At 42.1% G+C, this 17,815-nt stretch overlaps 1 protein-coding gene across 5 annotated transcripts in view; it reads left to right on the top strand.

Moving 5' to 3' along the window:
* The window catches only part of mtss1 (MTSS I-BAR domain containing 1), a 121,255-nt gene extending 103,819 nt beyond the window's left edge, over positions 1 to 17,436 (top strand). Inside the window, exons 7-17 of one of the 5 annotated variants that reach the window (XM_036571594.1) lie at positions 293 to 450; positions 1,876 to 1,983; positions 2,394 to 2,491; positions 4,068 to 4,158; positions 4,664 to 4,786; positions 6,764 to 6,796; positions 7,885 to 8,022; positions 8,673 to 8,829; positions 10,239 to 10,265; positions 13,304 to 13,581; positions 15,604 to 17,436. In XM_036571594.1, coding sequence (XP_036427487.1) covers positions 293 to 450; positions 1,876 to 1,983; positions 2,394 to 2,491; positions 4,068 to 4,158; positions 4,664 to 4,786; positions 6,764 to 6,796; positions 7,885 to 8,022; positions 8,673 to 8,829; positions 10,239 to 10,265; positions 13,304 to 13,581; positions 15,604 to 16,500 — 2,108 coding nt within the window. In that variant the 3' untranslated portion in view covers positions 16,501 to 17,436. The remainder of the gene's footprint in view (positions 1 to 292; positions 451 to 1,875; positions 1,984 to 2,393; positions 2,492 to 4,067; positions 4,159 to 4,663; positions 4,787 to 6,763; positions 6,797 to 7,884; positions 8,023 to 8,672; positions 8,830 to 10,238; positions 10,266 to 13,303; positions 13,582 to 15,603) is intronic. The other 4 variants (XM_036571595.1, XM_036571596.1, XM_036571597.1 and 1 more) reach the window with 4 other exon arrangements.
* The last annotated feature ends 379 nt before the right edge of the window (positions 17,437 to 17,815 follow it).

Raw genomic sequence — 17,815 nt, forward strand, 5'->3', positions numbered from 1 at the left:
ACGGCAAAGAGAGAGATTTAAGATGAACGTCGATAATTTGGAGATGAATGGACTTTGCATTTATAACCATTCCAGCTGGTTTAATCTGCAGCGAGAAACTCTATTGATGATTCCAGGCAGTATCAGCCGTTGTTGACAGTGCGACTGGAAGCTGTTTAACGCTGCTGTTTGCTTTTCCGCTTTAACGAGCGCTGGGATGGTCTATTAATAGTCAGGCAGGTGTTGTTGATTATTTATTGTAATACTGATAGTTTGAGTGATGTTTAAAGTGTATTCGTATTTGTACTTGTAGGTAAGGATGAGGTTCGGATGCAGCTGGACAGCGCCCTGCAGGACGTGAACACTCGCTACGCTGAATTAGAAGAGACCGAGAAGAGGGCCGTGTGCCGAGCGCTCGTCGAGGAAAGAGGACGCTTCTGCTCCTTCGTTACGATGCTCAAGCCTGTTCTGGTGGGTTTACGTACAAATGCTCACAATAGGGCTGTACAACCAATCATGTTTTTATCGTCACTGCAGTACGACTTTCAGGGATAAACACATCATAAGAGCAGCAATGACAGATCAAATTACCTCACACAGCGCAAGAGAGACGTCATTACGCTACAGCGCAAACTGTTAGAGGCCTAATGAGAGCTTCTCTGCGCTGGGATTGAGCTCACGTTGGCAAGTGACTTAACCATTTGGCTAAACAGCCAATAGGCTGTTTGCAGTCACTTGATTCTGACAAACCAGATGGAGGGCAGGATGGATGAGATGGAGGCAAGTCTGTACTGCGCTAGTTTAGATGATATTACAAGAGAAATTAATATAAACATAAATAAACAAAAATCACAGCATATGTTGGACGTGATTTTCCGTTTATACCTTTCTCTCTTAGTATTGTCTAAACAGTAAATTACACCATGTCGCTGCTGTCGGAACCATAACTCGTATCTCCAAAATGGTAACTTTACAGGAGAAAGAAAAAACAGATTTTACTTTAAATCTAAGTCAATGGAACCAGACTTTTTTATTTATTATTATTATTTTTTTACAAGTAGCTTTGGAACATTTCTTTTAGTCCCTACATCATGAAAATTACACACAATGTTAACGGCAACAGGCATGTTCAAATTATTTTAAAAAACTATAAAATGACAAAAAGGAAGATACAAGGTTTTGTTCCGACAGCAGCGATCTGTTGGATGTGACGCTTTAAAGTGGAGTGATTTTCAGCTGAACTGAAAGACTCGCCTGCTATCGAGGGCAGATATGAGCAGCTGCCTCGTCCTCCAGACGTCCTTCTACTCAAGAACACAATGAAACCACACAAAAGTGTGGAGGCACAACTTTACAAGGCTAAGGTTGGCTTCCTTTTCACATTTTCCCATTCCACCTTAAATGGCGCAGCAGTTGTTATTATTATTATTATAATTATGCCTGACGGCAGTCTGTCACTGGTGCACCATGTAAGGTGGGACGGGAAAATCTGAACAAGAAGCCGGCGTGGCAGAGGGAATTATTCACGCTCGCCGTTATTTTAATGTAGCTGTTAGCTGTGTAGCAGTAATTAGAAACCCCTCTGAGCTGGACCAAGCTTGGCGTTGTACGTGAAAAATTGTCCCAATCCTGGCACGAAACGTGGTATTATGTCGGGTCCCATTGGGCTCAGGTTGGGGGAGAACCTCTAGAACACACATTCAGTAATATTGAGCTTTGTTGTTGAAATGTGTTTTAGGGGTTCCTCAAGGGTCTGTTTTAGGCCTATTGCGTTAGTCTGTTCTGTTAATGTAATACTGTAATTATGTTGATTTATTGTCTCTGTTCCTGAAATGTTATTGTGTTCATTACATTTCTAATGCCTCGTTGTTCGTCGCTGTTCTGTGTTTTCTGTAGGATGAGGAGATCAGTATGCTCGGTGAGGTGACGCACCTGCAGTCCATTCTGGAGGACCTTTGCAGTCTGACAGCCGATCCCAACACTTTACCACCTGCTAGTGAACAAGTAATAAACTCTGTCACCTAAAAACACCTACAGACTGCAGACCAACCACAGACACACTGTAACAGTCTCTCTCTCTCTCTCTCTCTCTCTCTCTCTCTCTCTCTCTCTCTCTCTCTCTCTCTCTCTCTCTCTCTCCATCCATCCTCATTCTCTCTCCTGTCTCACTTCCTCCCTCCTCTTTCACTCTCTCTCTCACTTTCTTACTCACTCACTCCCTTTTCTTCCCTCCCCTTTTCTGTCTCTTGTGTACTCTCTATCTTTCTCTCTCCCTCTGTTCTCTTTCCTTCTCTCTTCTTCGTCTTTGTCTGTCCCTCTCTCGCTTTATCATTCACTCACTCATTCCCTCCTTCTCTCTTTCTCTCTCTCTCTCTCTCTCTCTCTCCTCTCTCTCTCTCTCTCTCTCTCTGTAGGTAATCCTTGACCTGAAGGGCTCCGACTACAGCTATGCGTATCAAACTCCACCTGCGTCTCCAAGCAACACGCTGTCCCGCAAGAGCAGCATCAGTAGGTCTGTATTGATAACCGATGTGTCTATACTGATATACTAAGATATTGATTATTAGTTTTGCCAGTGTTGATAGATAACAAGTGTTATGACGGTAGTTCACTGGCTATGTATGTATATATATATATATATATATATATATATATATATATATGTATGTGTATATGTATATATAGATATATATGTGTGTGTGTGTGTGTGTGTGTGTGTGTGTGTGTGTGTGTGTGTGTATGAATATATATACACACAAATCTTATTTAAAAGGATGTGCACTTTCATATCTACATATATATTTATATATATATATATATATATTGTGTTTATATCTGTGCGTTTTCTATCTTAAATATATTGAGTGTTATTAAAGCTTTAATCTCCTGTTTCATGTATTAAACTGTGCTGGTCTGGTTGCTCCGTCTGACTGACGGGTTGCGCCGCCTGAATTTTCAGACTAATTTCATATTAAACAGGCATCTACTTAGACACCCGTAGAAACCTTTGACCTTCAACTTGAGTTTATACTTACAATTTTTTTCATATAAATAAATATTATTACAATAATTCCACATTTTCATGGTTCTCCTCAAGACCACCTGACATGGTAAACAGAGCCCTTCTAACCACGACTCTACCATCTCACTTTAACTAAGTTTGTGACCTAGGCATTGAACCATGAAGGTCACTTGGGGTGTTCTTTATGATGCCATACGCTGGCCCCTCTTTGATCAAATCATGTCAAAATAAGTCCTTTGTTGTTGGTTGTGCCGCTTGACATTTGAGGAAGTAAGAACTTGTTCCAAAGAGTTGAGCACTTTTGAAGATTCTTTATTCTTTGACATGATTTTTATTTTAGGATTTTATCACATTTGCAAACATAAAATTGTGCCAGATTGTTTCATTTAGATTTTTGTGTAACTGAATTATTTTTATTTTATTAACCAACATATATGGTTGGACAGCTGACATTTTTAGACTTTTGGTGGCAAAAAGATTTTCACACACACTGTTTGCCCAGATAAATGGTTTAAATAATGTGTTTCAGTGCCTAAGACCTGTGCACAGTACCGCATGTCATTTGGGGTCTTCAGATTGTTCCAAATACGCAAGTTACCTCTCTGGAAATGTTGCTTCTCTCTCGTTAACATATACGACACTCTTTAAGGCCCGAAACATACTTCACACGAGGACAAACACGCTGACAAGACCTCTTGGTCAGGCTTAGCTGTCATTATAGCGCCCCCTGCTGCTATGAAATGTGTTGTGGCACATTTTTCAATGCAGCTACGTGCAAAACCCTGTCTGGGTAGCTCGAAGTCTCTGTGTTTGCATCCTTGCGTGATCGTGTTTCAGGCCTAAGGTTCCCAAGACTTTCTTTATTCACTTTATTAATGCTAAATTAAATATTTTTGTTACTGTGGTATATTATTAAAAATACTGATGTCGAGTTTTATGTGCAGAGGCTTTGGAAGTGGGTTTGCTTTGGAGATGATCACAGGAAGAGAAACAGTTAAATGTGTTTGATCTGTTGTTGTGTTGTCTTGAATGACTTCATCTCTCTCCTCGTTTCGTCTCTGTGCAGTAACTACGCCTCCGTGCGCCACGTCCCCTCTCTGGACTCCATCTCCAGCGCTGTGGACGGTCTCCATTTACGCGGACAAGAAACAGGACAGGTAACGCAGACCCTCAGCACACCTTCGTGCTCGCCTCGTCACTCGCCTCGATCTGCTCAGCTCATCGTCTCTCAGATCAGAGTCACTTCACTCTCAGTCTGAGCTCTGAGAGAGAACAGCTTCAGATTCACCTAACGCCGTGCTTTTCTTCATTCTCTCTCTCCTTTCTTTCTTTCCTTTGCTTCTTTTTCTTTCATGCTCTTCCTTTTGCTTCCTGTGCTCCTTCATTGCCTCTCTCTCATGCTTTCTTCTTTTTCTTTGCTGCATTCTTTCTGTTTCTCTCATATTCTTTGTCTCTTTTTCTTCTTTATGCTTTATTGTTTATTGTTCTTTCTTTTCACTCATCTTTCTTTTCTTCTCATGTCTTATCTCTTTCTCTCATACCCCTTTACTTCTTTTTCTTCTTCTTTTCTCTTCTTTTTTTTTATTTTTGTTTTTTACTTTATTCCTTTGTTTGTCTCGTGCTTGTTTGCTTCCTTGTTTTCTCTCTCTCTCTCGCTCTCAGCGCTCTCCCACTCCTCTCCTCCTGGTTGGGGGAGAGGGAGGTTCTCGCTCTCTCAGCGAGGGGAACTCTCCCACAGCCCCCCGTTCAGGCCACCGCGGCGCTCGCCTTCGCCACAGGACCGCTGTGAGCACTCGGTGTACACTCTGTGGAGTGGGTGACTGTCACAGTGTGATGTTGTGTGTAGCTGTGTTTCCATCCGCTTTCTGCACAAAACTGCAATGAAATAAAAAGGACCCTCTGGGGTCGGAGGGCGTTTTCTTGATTTTTGTATGTATTCCTAAATTTGCCTTTAAATGCATTTGCATAAAAAATTATACCCGAATATTATATATAAAAATCTCAGCTCTCTCTATAATGAGGCCTTTTCGAGCTGGAGCTCTGTGTACAGAATTCGGCCCTAAAGCTCAAAAATTGAAGTCCAGTTTGAGAAATTCTTAATCTCTCTTGTGAAAACACAGCTTTACTCATGTGGACGAATTGTTTTGGTGCTTGAAATGGGTTTAATAAAGTCTCAGGTTTACAAAAGTAGTGGAATTTATAAATAAAACAGTAGATAAATGTTCACCTCATCACTACTTTCCAAAACCGCTGCAGCAGCTTCAGCAGCTGTAAACTCTCTGCACGCCATTTTACATGAGTCTCCGATGTGGACTGAATGAAGAATGAAGGGTTTCCGGCGTGATGGTCAGTCCTTAGTGATTTCCTGAGTGTCCATTGGTCAGTTTCACACAGAATGTAGACGGACACACCAATCCACCAGTTCCACACGGTGAGAGGCAGTTGACGTGTATCTCAGCCCCTCTTCATAGGCTCATAACTCCGGATGTGAGTCTCGTATGATCTCAAGATAAGATGGAATGGAAAGGGCGACTCTACAGATTCAGGAAGTGTTTGAACTGGATTTCTGAGCTGGATCATCACAAAGATATTAATAGAAATCTAATTTGACCTGCTGGTGTGTTCTTCCACCCCAGAGGGTTTAAAATGCTGCACATAATGACTCATTTCCTAGAATCATTTCCTGCGCTTCATTTCCCCATAATCCACTTATGAAGTCAGTATTTTTTTATTTTATGAAGTTATTGTATTTTGTCCTTATCTGAATCTCTCTCATACAAACAGTTTACAGTCTGCTCATCTCTGTTTGTAAGAGCTGAGAAGTGTCAGCGTTCCTTTAAAAAGCGCTCTAGTCTCCTCCTCAGTGCAGCTCCACCTCTCTGCCGCGCTGCCACATGACACTAAATATGTGTGCTGGTTTTTTGTTTGAAAGAGTTGAACAGAAGAACATTAATTTTAAAAAAAATTATCAACAATTTCCTGTTCCACCATCTACAACAAACTTTTTGAATCATTGGATGGAAACGTAGCTGCTGCTGTGTTTGTACCAGTTGTGTGATGTCTGTGTGTGTGTTGTATACAGTTTTATATGAAGGTTCAAAGTTAATGTTGACTTGATTGCATTCAGCATTCACAAGAGCAGTAGTGAGGTCAGGTACTGATGTTGGATGGTCAGTTCTGGATCAAGAATCATCCCAATGGAGCTCCATCACTCCAGAGAACACAGTTCCACTGCTCCACAGCCCAATGCTGGGGGACTTTATACCCCTCTAGCCCAGACCTTAGGACCATGCTCCAGAGTGTCCCATTCTATTGGTCAGTGCTGTTCTATGGAGTCAGCAGTGGGTGACCTTTAAGTAGCTCGGTTCACTCAGAAGAACTATTTGGATGCTTTTGGACATACAGTGCATGTACTGTGTGTGTTTGTTTGGCTTGTTCTTGAGTTCGTAAGTGTGTTGTCATTCTCTAGAGAACCTCTACGCCACTGTAGATACCTCACTTGTTTTTGTTTGCCTTTTAAAGCCCTTGTAAATGGATTTATCTGAAGGTCATCCTTTCAGGCCTTTTGTCCACTCACAATACCTGATCACAGATTTCAGACAGATTGACTGCAGAGTGGTGCTGAGCCATTTTAGCCACTGAACACCTTTATAGCAGTCAGACAGACTGAGCTGTCCAGACACAAACCAGGAAAAATTTGAGCCAAATCCAGTTCTGATCCTTTCTCCTTTTTTTTGTGCTCTATTTATGCCGCTGTCATAGAGGTGCCACGGACGCTATCCACAACCTGGAGCGGTGAGGAGCGTTTTCAGATTTTGTCAAAGTGGTTTAAATGTCTGCAGTGGAAAATGGAAACTTGAATATCTGAGTTCGAACTAGTGGTGTTTTGTGTGAACATGTGAACGTCAAATGTGAGAGTCAGGGTTGTTATAGTTTTGAAAGTTTTTATTTTGATGTAGTTTTTCATATATATGTAGTTTTTCATATGATGTAGCTATAGAAAATAGAAAAATCTGTTTTCTGCCACTTGCTGTGAGCGACATGCCACTTCTAAAATGTAGAAACTCCTGTGATGTTCTTCACTAGAAACACTACTCGTTAATAGCAAAAGAGAGCCTCTACTGTGCAACATTAATCCATAGTGTGTTCACAACAGTGTACATGCTCTTTTAATTTAAAGCTGCACTATATAAGTTTTGGGGATTTGGAGACCTCTCTGGTGGAAACATGTAACTGCACACAGCGTTAGTTCTGCTTTGGCCCCTGGCCCCCTTCCCCCGAATTGTCTATTATTGTCATCATATCTTCATCAGTATGATGTTGATTTTGAGTTTATTTGAGACCGAAACATCGAGCTGGACCTTCTTTTTGAGTCTGTGTGTGACGTTAATACGTAAAGACGTACGACGTGGTGTGAAAACTCCTGACCCAGGGTGACTCAAAGCAGCGCACTTTCACCATATTTTAGCCTGTTTTTATTGTCCTCACTCAGTAACGACACTTCTTTCAGTTTTAACTAACAAATCGTGCATAGTGCAGCTTTAAAATTCAGCCAAAAAATAATCCAGAATGTCACGTTATGCACAAACTAAAAATAATTTGGTGACGTGTAGATTATGTAGCTATAATATCTATGAAATCACACAGATCAGATCAGATATTTATTTATTCATGCACCAGCTCAGACTGATGCAGTTTCTTTGTTTATACTATTTTTTGTGGGATGTGGTTGATTGCAGTGAACATTGTGGTGGCCTGCTGTGTTGCATGGCTTCATTCTGAATTGTGTGTCTGTGATCAGCTGCTCAAATGGACAGATTTTGGCAGTGTACAGTATAAGAAGTGCTGCAAACTAATTAATATGTATGTATTGTGTTGTATAGGAGCAGAGTGGTGTTAACAGCCAGTCCTGGTCAAGTCAGAACGCTCCCGGCACAGAGAACGGAACCTCTATGCCTCCTCCTCACCAGACCTACGGCGGGCACGGAGAACGAGCCAGAGCGCAGTCCACGTCGGGAAAGGTACACACAGACGCACAGAGTTTAGGACTGCTGGTGAAAATGTGGTGTTCAATTATTTTATCAATACATTGATTAACTGCAGTTTCAATGGTTCCTTAAAACGAGGGGTCTTCAGTGACGCCAGCTGCTAAACAGATAACACAGTGCTTTCCATTTACGGAACATCCTCCGTCGTGAAACAGGAACGAGGCTTAATCTCTTAAAGGGCCGGGAGCCATGGGCGGGTCCAGAGTTTTACTACACACTTCGATGATCTAAGAATAACTCTTAGAATGTACTAAGCCTGGGATTTTAAAGGCTAATGCTGGTCTAATAACAGTAACGGACCTCAACAGACCACAATTTTAGCCCTGATTTGTCTAAATTTTCAAATTTAAAGTGAATTTCCAGGTCAGGAATCAGACGTGTGCGAATGATCTGGTAAAATGGCTGGTAAGGAGTGACTCTTAAGCCCTCAGATTTGCAGTGATAGGAGGCCTCAGTGTTTCTAGATTTTGGATTTTATGACTGAAAACTTTAGCAAGTCCTGTAACTGAATAAGGGGTTCGGGAAATGTGAGCAAAGGAGAGCAGAAGAAATTTGCAAGTACGTGTATATTTTGCAGTGGAGGAGTTATTTTCTTGCTCTAATTCTGATTGTCATCTCCGCAGCCGCAGTCAGCCCGAGAGCAGCTGGCTCTGACGTTGAGCGGAGGTCTGAACTCTGAGGCGCCCCGGACCAGTCGAGACTCGCTGCACTGCTCCAGTGGATACAGCACTCAGACGACCACGCCGTCCTGCTCTGAAGATACTATACCCTCCCAGCACGGTGAGCACAGACTCCTCTTCAACTCCACACACCCTCAGAGCCTGTGCGTTAATATTTCATTCCACTGTGAAGCCAAAATCTGTAATATACGCTCACTTAGCACTTCATCAAGTCCACCTCCTTGTTTCTACACTAATTGTCCATTTTATCAGCTCCACTGACCGTATAGCTTCACTATGTAGTTCTACAGTTACAGACTGTAGTCCATCTGTTTCTCTGCATACTTTGCTACCCTGTTCTTTAGTGGTCAGGACCCTCACAGAGCAGGTATTATGTGGGTGCTGGATCTTTCTCAGCACTGCAGTGACACTGATGTGGTGGTGGTGTGTTGTGCTGGTACGAGTGGATCAGACACAGCAGTGCTGCTGGAGTTTTTAAACACTTCAGTGTCGCTGCTGGACTAAGAACCAAAAACATCCAGCCAGCAGCGTCGTGTGGACAGCGTCCTGTGACCACTGATGAAGGACTAGAGGATGACCAGCACAAACTAGGAGTGTCTAATAGAGTGGACAGTGAGTGGACACAGCATTTACAAACTCCAGCAGCACTGCTGTGTCTGATCCACTCATACCAGCACAACACACCGCCACCACGTCAGTGTTACTGCAGTGCTGAGAATGATCCACCACCCAAATAGTACTTGCTCTGTGAGGGTCCATGGGGGTCCTGACCACTGAAGAACAGGGTAAAAGGGGGCTAACAAAGTATCAGAGAAACAGATGGACTACAGTCTGTAACTGTAGAACTACAAAGTGCTCCTGTATGGTCAGTGGAGCTGATGAAATGGACACAGAGTAGATACAAGGTAGGTATGCCTAATAAAGTGAGTGTAGTCATGATGCAGTTTACAGTGTTGCTAATCACTGCAATTCAAAAACGCACAGTACTGGTGGGTTCTTCAGGTGTGTACACAGGGCTGGGCGTTATGAAGTCTGTAAGTCAGTGTGCCGATTGCTAGTTTTTAGCCTCTAGTTCTGTTTTATGTGCTTTATTGATGATATCCAGGACCTGCAGTGAGGGTGATTTACTAGGAGCTTCAGATCATTTTGAAACAACAGTTTAAAATCCATTTCAGTGAATGTTTTCTGTCTGTTAACATTTACAGTACTGTGTAAAACTCATTAACTTAACAATGCAACCTTAATATCATTATTTATTTAAAAAATATTGTGCTTTTGTGTTTTATCAGTAGTGTCCAGCCCTTTGTGTACATATTTACATTTTTATTATCTTGCCCTTTAATCAAACAATGACATCACTCACTATAGACAGCAGTCTGATGTGCGGTTTGTGTGCATGAGCAGAGAAAGTTTGGCACCAACTCGTGCGTTTTCACGCCAGATTGCTGTGTGTGTGCCTGTGTGGAGCCTTTATGTACGAGTTAAACCCACTTTATTGTTCTCTTTCAGCGGTAAAGAAAGAACCTCCTCTATATGGTAGGTTTCTGATCAGTACTGTACAGACTGATTTTGATTTTTTATCTCATTTTGTTCATTGAGAACCTCCAAACCTTTCAAGAACAAGATGCTTCTGTTCAGAGAAGCAGTCCATCCTGTTTTACCACAACATTGTGTGCATGTGTGTTCACCTTATTCACGTCCAGTTTTCAGACTCAGTCACTATAAGACAATTCTGTCAGATGGAAGTTCTTGGAAGTGAATTAAACCATTTTCATGAAGTTCACTTGTCATTTGTGGACACACTTTCTTGCATGAAGCCCCATCTGCTGCGCCCATGATCTTCATATGAAGATACAAACCACTGAACGACAGTGCTAATAACAATAATAGGGATGTCCCGATCCAGTTTTACAGGTTATACAGCTGTGTGATTTAGGTAAGCTGTGCCAGGCTTCAGTAAAATAGCTTTATTTTTAAATGTGCATAATGTGACACTTTGTTTTTATTTAATGGCTGCTTTAAAGTATGTTTAATATCCTATTTTATACTTTATTGATTCACTCGAGCCATTTTGCTGCCTAATTATGCTGGGAGCAGCACAGCAGTCACCAGCAGAGCAGTGCCACTTTGGGTCTGCCTGAGTTTGGGCTGGTCGGCTTTCGTCTGCAGATTTTTGAGTCAGTCCGAGTCGACGGTTGGAGAGAGAGTCGAGTCGTGTGTGGTGGTGCAGACTCAGATTTATGGCCTCCTGATTGCGTTTCAGACCAGTAGAGTTTATCGAACATGATTGATTTTTTTCGACTCGACTCTGAACGTAATCTAGTGTAAACTGGTCATCAACTCAATCTAAACTTGACTCCTCCAGCAGCCAATGAAAACTGAGAGCGCGAAAGAAGAAAATACAGCAAATAAACTACAGCAAATAAAATGGCGAAAAAAGTCTCACGTGGAGCGAAGCATTTTAATGAGCTGAGTTGAAGACACAATCGAGTTTATGTACATTTAAACTCTAAAAAATACCAAACTGACCACATATTTAAATCCATGATCCTCACTTAAACATGTTTACCTGCTGCTTCTTTGGAGTGGATCCCCAATATTTTGGTCGCCCAAAAAAATCAAAAACCAGTGTGATAGTTTTAGACAACCAGTCTGTTATTATTATTTTAAGACTTTGAAAGTCATGTAGTGACCATAGGGCTATCACCAAATATGACAGACCTGATGATTTGGTTGCCAGTTACTGTAAAAGGGACCTGTCATGCTTTTCCTTATCCATTTTTCACTTTGCTTTAGTATCTTATGTAGCTTTTTGTTTGAGTAAATGTTCTCCAAAGTCTCAAAGCTCAGCGTTTCCTCCAGAGGGAGAAACTCTCTCCCACAGAACCCAGTTTTCTCAGCTGCCTGAAACTCCTCGTTGGAATTCCAGCTCTTTTCCTTTGTTACAAGATGACATCATCTCGTAACACAGTCCTTACTGCCTGCCTGTAGGTTCGGAACTTGTAGCGGGATGCCACTCTGGCGGTTGACCAATCAGAGCACGTTGGGCTCATTGGGAGGCGGGGCTTAATGACGCAGGAGCTCTAACAGAGCGTTTCAGAAAGAGAATGAATAGAGATGCACAGTGTGAGAAAAATGTGTTTTAACATTGAAGCTGTAAATGAAAATGAGCATAATAGGTCCCCCTTTAATATACAGTCAGCAACAGCAGCAGTGAAAGCAGCATCAGGAGCCGCAATAATGTGAACTTCAGAATGCTGCAGTGAAGTCACTTCATATTCGATATGTGGATAGTGGTAAACAGAACCTTAAAGTTTTAGTAGACTATTAATACAAAGTCATTTTACAGTGTTAGGAATAAACAAATCACAAAGATGTGAATGTGTACAACGTAGCTGCTCCTTTTTCTTGGTCTGGAACGTGAGATTTCTGCTAAAATCAGTGGCAGGGCTGGAAAAGCAGAATATAGGGCTGGACAATATGACAGTATATATCTTTACTGTGATACACTGTCACTATACAATACAATATGCTTTTCTGATCATATTGTGTTTATCGTCAGTGCTGAATGTTTCATTATAAAGAGAGCCAAATTAGTCCTGTTTAACTGGATTTAGTGTCAAATATTGAATAAAAACCACTGTGTTCAGTTTTTGATAGTATTTTTTTAAATGTAGGTTCTTTTTACTCCGTTCCAGCTGATCAGATGTCTGAAAAAGTAAATATTGTGACATATGGTGCGTTATACCATATCACTCACCTCTAGCAGAACATTTCTGCGATAGTGTCGTTTTTTAGTGAAAGACTTGGCGAGAGTGTTTCTACCGCTATGTTGCACATAGAGACATAAGTGACAGGAAAGAGCGCAGCACACTAACATTTTACATACCAGTGTTTAGATGAGAGCTGGCTGGCTCAAACGTAGACGTAGAGGTTACAAGCTGTAAATTTCCACTTTAAAAAATTCCTCACTGCAGACATTCAGAGCTCTTTAGGTTCTAAAAATGCTCCTTATGGCTGCAGGTCATGGATACTACTTGTTCATGATGCTTTTTGGTATTAGAGTAAATATAGAGCAGAAAATGAGGATCAGATCCAGGAGCACTTGAGAACTATGTCAGAGAGTTGTGCATTTTCCTGGAAACCACAAAATAGGTCGGAGTCTAAAATGGGACGCTGATACTGACTGACCACAGCAGAGCTAATGAAAAAAATGTTGGATTAGAAATCTGAGATTAAAGCAGTTTGCATATATACTCAATAGGTTAGTTGTTATGCAGACCATACTTTGTTTTGTATAAAGGAACATCTGAAAATGCCCCTGTAAGTTAAACTCACCCCCCAAGCCCCACCCCCAAGTTCTTTTACTACTGAATATATCCAATACCCGATCCAATAAAATATTCCTGTATCAGCTCTGATTCCGATGCACTGGTTTGGATCAGGACATCACTAATAATAATAATTATAATAATAAAAATGTCCCTCCTTATGTATTTTACCTTTCTTTTCCCCTTAATTAATGTCTCTCTCTCTCTCTCTCTCTTTTTCCCCCCTGTCTTGTTCTTCTCCAGACTACGACTATATCTCTCTCCACGGAGGAGATGATGCTCACAGTCAGTCTGACTTTGACAAATCCTCCACCATTCCCCGCAACAGCGACCTGAGCCAGAACTACCGAAAACTCTTCCAGAGCAAGAGACCGGCGTCCACAGTCAGCCTGCTGGTGGACCCTGAGCCCCTCCTGCGGCAGCCCCAAACGGCCACCATCCGTCGCAAACCGTCCAGCAAACCCCACATCCGCCGGGGGACCATCAGTGGCGGAGTGCCCATCCCCATCTGTACACCACAGGTAGTGCTTCATACAGGAGTGTCTGAACGTTTGTAGACTCCAGCGTTTCTTCTGGGAAGGTTTTACACCACAGCGTTACACCTACAGACGACTCGCTTGCTGCCCAACTTGCATGAGATACAGACATTAGGATCAGGACTGACAGGCTACCGTTTGCATGTTTTTATGTGGTGTTTGCTCAGTTTTGGGTCATTTTCTAATTGATTTGGATCATCTATTTTCAAATTTATCGATAGCACTGAATTCAGATCCCACATATACAGCGTGGATCCGATCCGTGCGTGGCAGAGGCAAGCTGGTTTGTGCCGAAGGAGCAGCATACACCGATCAGCCTTAACATTCTGACCACCTCCTTGTTTCTACGCTCACTGTCCATTTTATCAGCTCCACTTACTATATAGGTGCACTTTGTAGTTCTACAGTTACAGACTGTAGTCCATCTGTTTCTCTGATACTTTGTTAGCCCCCTTTTACCCTGTTCTTCAGTGGTCAGGACCCCCATGGACCCTCACAGAGCAGGTACTATTTGGGTGGTGGATCATTCTCAGCACTGCAGTAACACTGACGTGGTGGTGGTGTGTTAGTGTGTGTTGCGCTGGTGCAAGTTGATCAGACACAGCAGTGCTGCTGGAGTTTTTAAACACTGTGTCCACTCACTGTCCACTCTATTATTATTCTCAGTCCAGCAGTGACACTGAGGTGTTTAAAAACTCCAGCAGCACTGCTGTTTCTGATCCACTCAGACCAGCGCAACACACACTAACACACCACCACCACGTCAGTGTTACTGCAGTGCTGAGAATGATCCACCACCCAAACAGCACCTGCTCTGTGAGGGTCCATGGGGGTCCTGACCACTGAAGAACAGGGTAAAAGGGGGCTAACAAAGTATCAGAGAAACAGATGGACTACAGTCTGTAACTGTAGAACTACAAAGTGCACCTATATAGTAAGTGGAGCTGATAAAATGGACAATGAGCGTAGAAACAAGGAGGTGGTCAGAATGTTAAGGCTGATCGGTGTAGTTTTGAACATCTAGTCTCAGTAGACTTTCTATTTCTATTTAAAAACAATCCAAGAAAGCACTTCTGAAAAGACAAAAATAAAAGGGAGACTAATGCAGTTTAATTGACTTGTAAAACCAGCAAGAGCTCCCCCTGCTGGATGTTTGCAGACATAAGCAGTCAGCTTCCTATAGCGTTCTTCGCAAGACCTTATAATCAAACACAGATCTGTTTGGGCTTTTTTTTATAGACCTGACAGCCCAAACAGTATTTACTGCACAAATAAATCTTGTACAGCATAAACAATTTAGTTTTTAAGGATCTATTAACACTGTTCTTTTACAGTTCTGCAGAAATATATGCAAATTTTACTTTGGCTCAGTACAAACTGTAAAGCCGGTCAGTCACGCATAAACTCTTTGTATGTGAATGACTATAAATTGACTCCTACAATCGCAGTTTCCCTTCAGAAGCTTTGAATGGGAATTCTAAAGTATGTAGACTAACGTGTGGTAGGATTAAATCCTGATATTCTGTTTATTTTTCAAATTGAGGCTCTTAAGTCGTTTAGTAGTTTAAGTTCCAAATATTGTACCTATTATGGATGAGCATAGTGAAGATCGATATTCACTCATATACACTACAGTGCATATCCTGCATTATTGTTTTCCTCAGCTGACATTTTTACGTCGTTTTTACAGTGTCCTCTTTCAGTACACGTTCATTGTTTTTTTTCACACAATATTTTATTTTGCATTGTCTGGTGTCTGCTCTTTCAGATCAAATGATTTTCTTTATTTATTTGAACACTTACGCTAAGCAGAAGATAGCGGCAGTAAAATCAGTGTATTTTGCCTCATATTTACCTTTTTATCTTTCAAGTGTTGGAGTACATTACTGAGTTAAAACACTATCTATAGTGCCAGTTTTTGTTCTTTGTTTTTTATGTAAATTATATATATTTAAAAAATGTTTGAAGGATCTCAGTGCTAACAGACATTGCCACCTCAATCCACAGGTGCCCCTGAAGCCGTCTACGTCCACCGTAGGCTTGGCTTCGGTCCGCAGCGGCAGCGAGGAGGCAGTGTGTCCGCTAGCGCCGGCCCAAACTCCCCGAGCACACGGGTCAGACTTGGTCCACGCCAAACATGCTCTCTGCACGTCCACCCAGAGTCTGAGCGCCATGCCGCCTCCTTACTACGCCATGTTCCCCGGGCCACCACCGGTGGGCAGCACAGAGCAGCTGTATCAAATGAGCAAGCAGCAGCAGTACGCGCTGCATCAGCAACAGCAAAGGCAGTATCAGCAACAGTTTCAGCAGCAGCAGCAACAACAGTACAGCCAACAGCAGCAACAACAATACAACCAACAACAACAGTACAACCAACAGCAGCAACAGCAACAGTACAACCAACAGCAGCAACAACAATACAACCAACAACAGCAACATCAAAAACCGTACAATCAACAGCAACAACATCAGTACAATCAACAGCAGCAGCAGCAGGAACCACAACAATGTCAGCAGCAGCACAGTCAAGCACAACAGCCGCCACAATATCAGCAACAGTACAACCAAACACTGCAACAGCAACAACACTATCAACAACAACAACAGTATCAACAGCAGGCGCAGCACAAACAACCTTCCAAACAGCAACAACTTCAGCAAGACCAAGTTAATCAGCAGCACGAACATCTTCACCAGCCGCCTCAGCAGAACGCCGTAGCACACAACTGCACCGGCGGGCCAGCGGAGGGCGCCGTGGATCAACCGGACGGTGCCATCGAACCAAGCCAAACGTCCGGCGGCGGAGGAGACATGCTGAGCATGATCCGCAGAGGAGTGAAGCTTCGCCGGACGCTCACCAACGACCGCTCGGCTCCTCTCATCACCACCAACTATCTCAACTGAGCGAGTTCCCTTCCCGTTCCTCCTCGCTTCTGTTTTAGGTTCTTTTTTACATTCTGTTTCGTTCCGTGAGCCGCCTTAGAGGGTTCGGCTGTACGTTTTTAGGGTGACCGAATTTTCCGTCGCATCGTAACTGACTCGGAAGACATAATTCAGCAACACTGTGCTAAAACGACGTAATTACAACTTGGTGGCAGCGTCTCCAGCAGCAGCGTGTCCATATGAATGTCAGCTCTTGATAAATTAAAGATGTTAATTCTGCAGTGCTTATGTGTATATATCTATATATGTGTAGAAATATAGACAAAGCGAGGATTGGAGCTTAAGGTATATTAAAGTTATTTGTTTATATTGTCACTGAACGAGCAAGGCTTTTCTTTCTTATTGTACTCTTACAGTCAGATATTAAATGACAGAGTATGTATATATTAGCGAAACATTGGAAAGACTTTACTGTACTGTTTTTATTTTGGTTTGTTTTTAGTTTTACTAGATTAAGTGGCTCTTGAGCATCTATTTTTGTATAGTTTTAACTGCAGGGTAACAGAATATGGATCCACTGCCTTTATCTGCCCAAAGACCGGACTTCAGTGACGTGAACAAAAAGTGGGGGAGGCCGAGAGGGAGGAGTGCAGATGGATTGATGAATGAAGGACTTGAAAAGTGGACTGTTCTTCTTTTGCTTGTAACTGAGAGTACGAAGCATCACTGTGGCTATTTATTCGACCTGTTTGATTCTGAATCTTGTGAGTCATTAGACTCCTGATCAATTCTGAGTCGTATGAATCATTTGACCTGTTCAATTCAGAATCGTATGACTCATTCGACTGTTGTTCAGTTCTGGATCATAGGAGTCATTTTCCCTGTTCGGTTGTGAATCATACAAATCATTTTACTCCTGCTTGATTCTGAATTGTATAAATCATTTGACCTGTTCAATTCAGAATTGTATGACTCATTTGACTGTTGTTCAAGTCTGGATCATAGGAGTCATTTTACCTATTCAGTTCTGAGTCATACAAATCACTTGATTCCTGTTAGATTCTGAATCTGAAGTGAATCATTTGACTCCAGTTCTGAATTGCACAAATAATTAGACTCCTCTTCGATTCTCAGTCACGTGAATCATTTGACTCCTGTTCACCAAAGTTTTGAAGCTGAATGCCCAACCCCCCAACCCCTAACCCGCTCACCGTGAGGACCTCACAGATGGACGGACGATGTGGCAGCAGACTGTTCATGGAAATTTTAATTGCTACACTCTTTAATTAGGTTAATTTTTGTTTTTTTCTGTTTTCAAAGACTTCTGATGGATGTT

This window comes from Colossoma macropomum, unplaced genomic scaffold (genome assembly GCF_904425465.1).
Source record: "Colossoma macropomum unplaced genomic scaffold, Colossoma_macropomum, whole genome shotgun sequence".
In the NCBI taxonomy this organism is placed as follows: domain Eukaryota; kingdom Metazoa; phylum Chordata; class Actinopteri; order Characiformes; family Serrasalmidae; genus Colossoma; species Colossoma macropomum.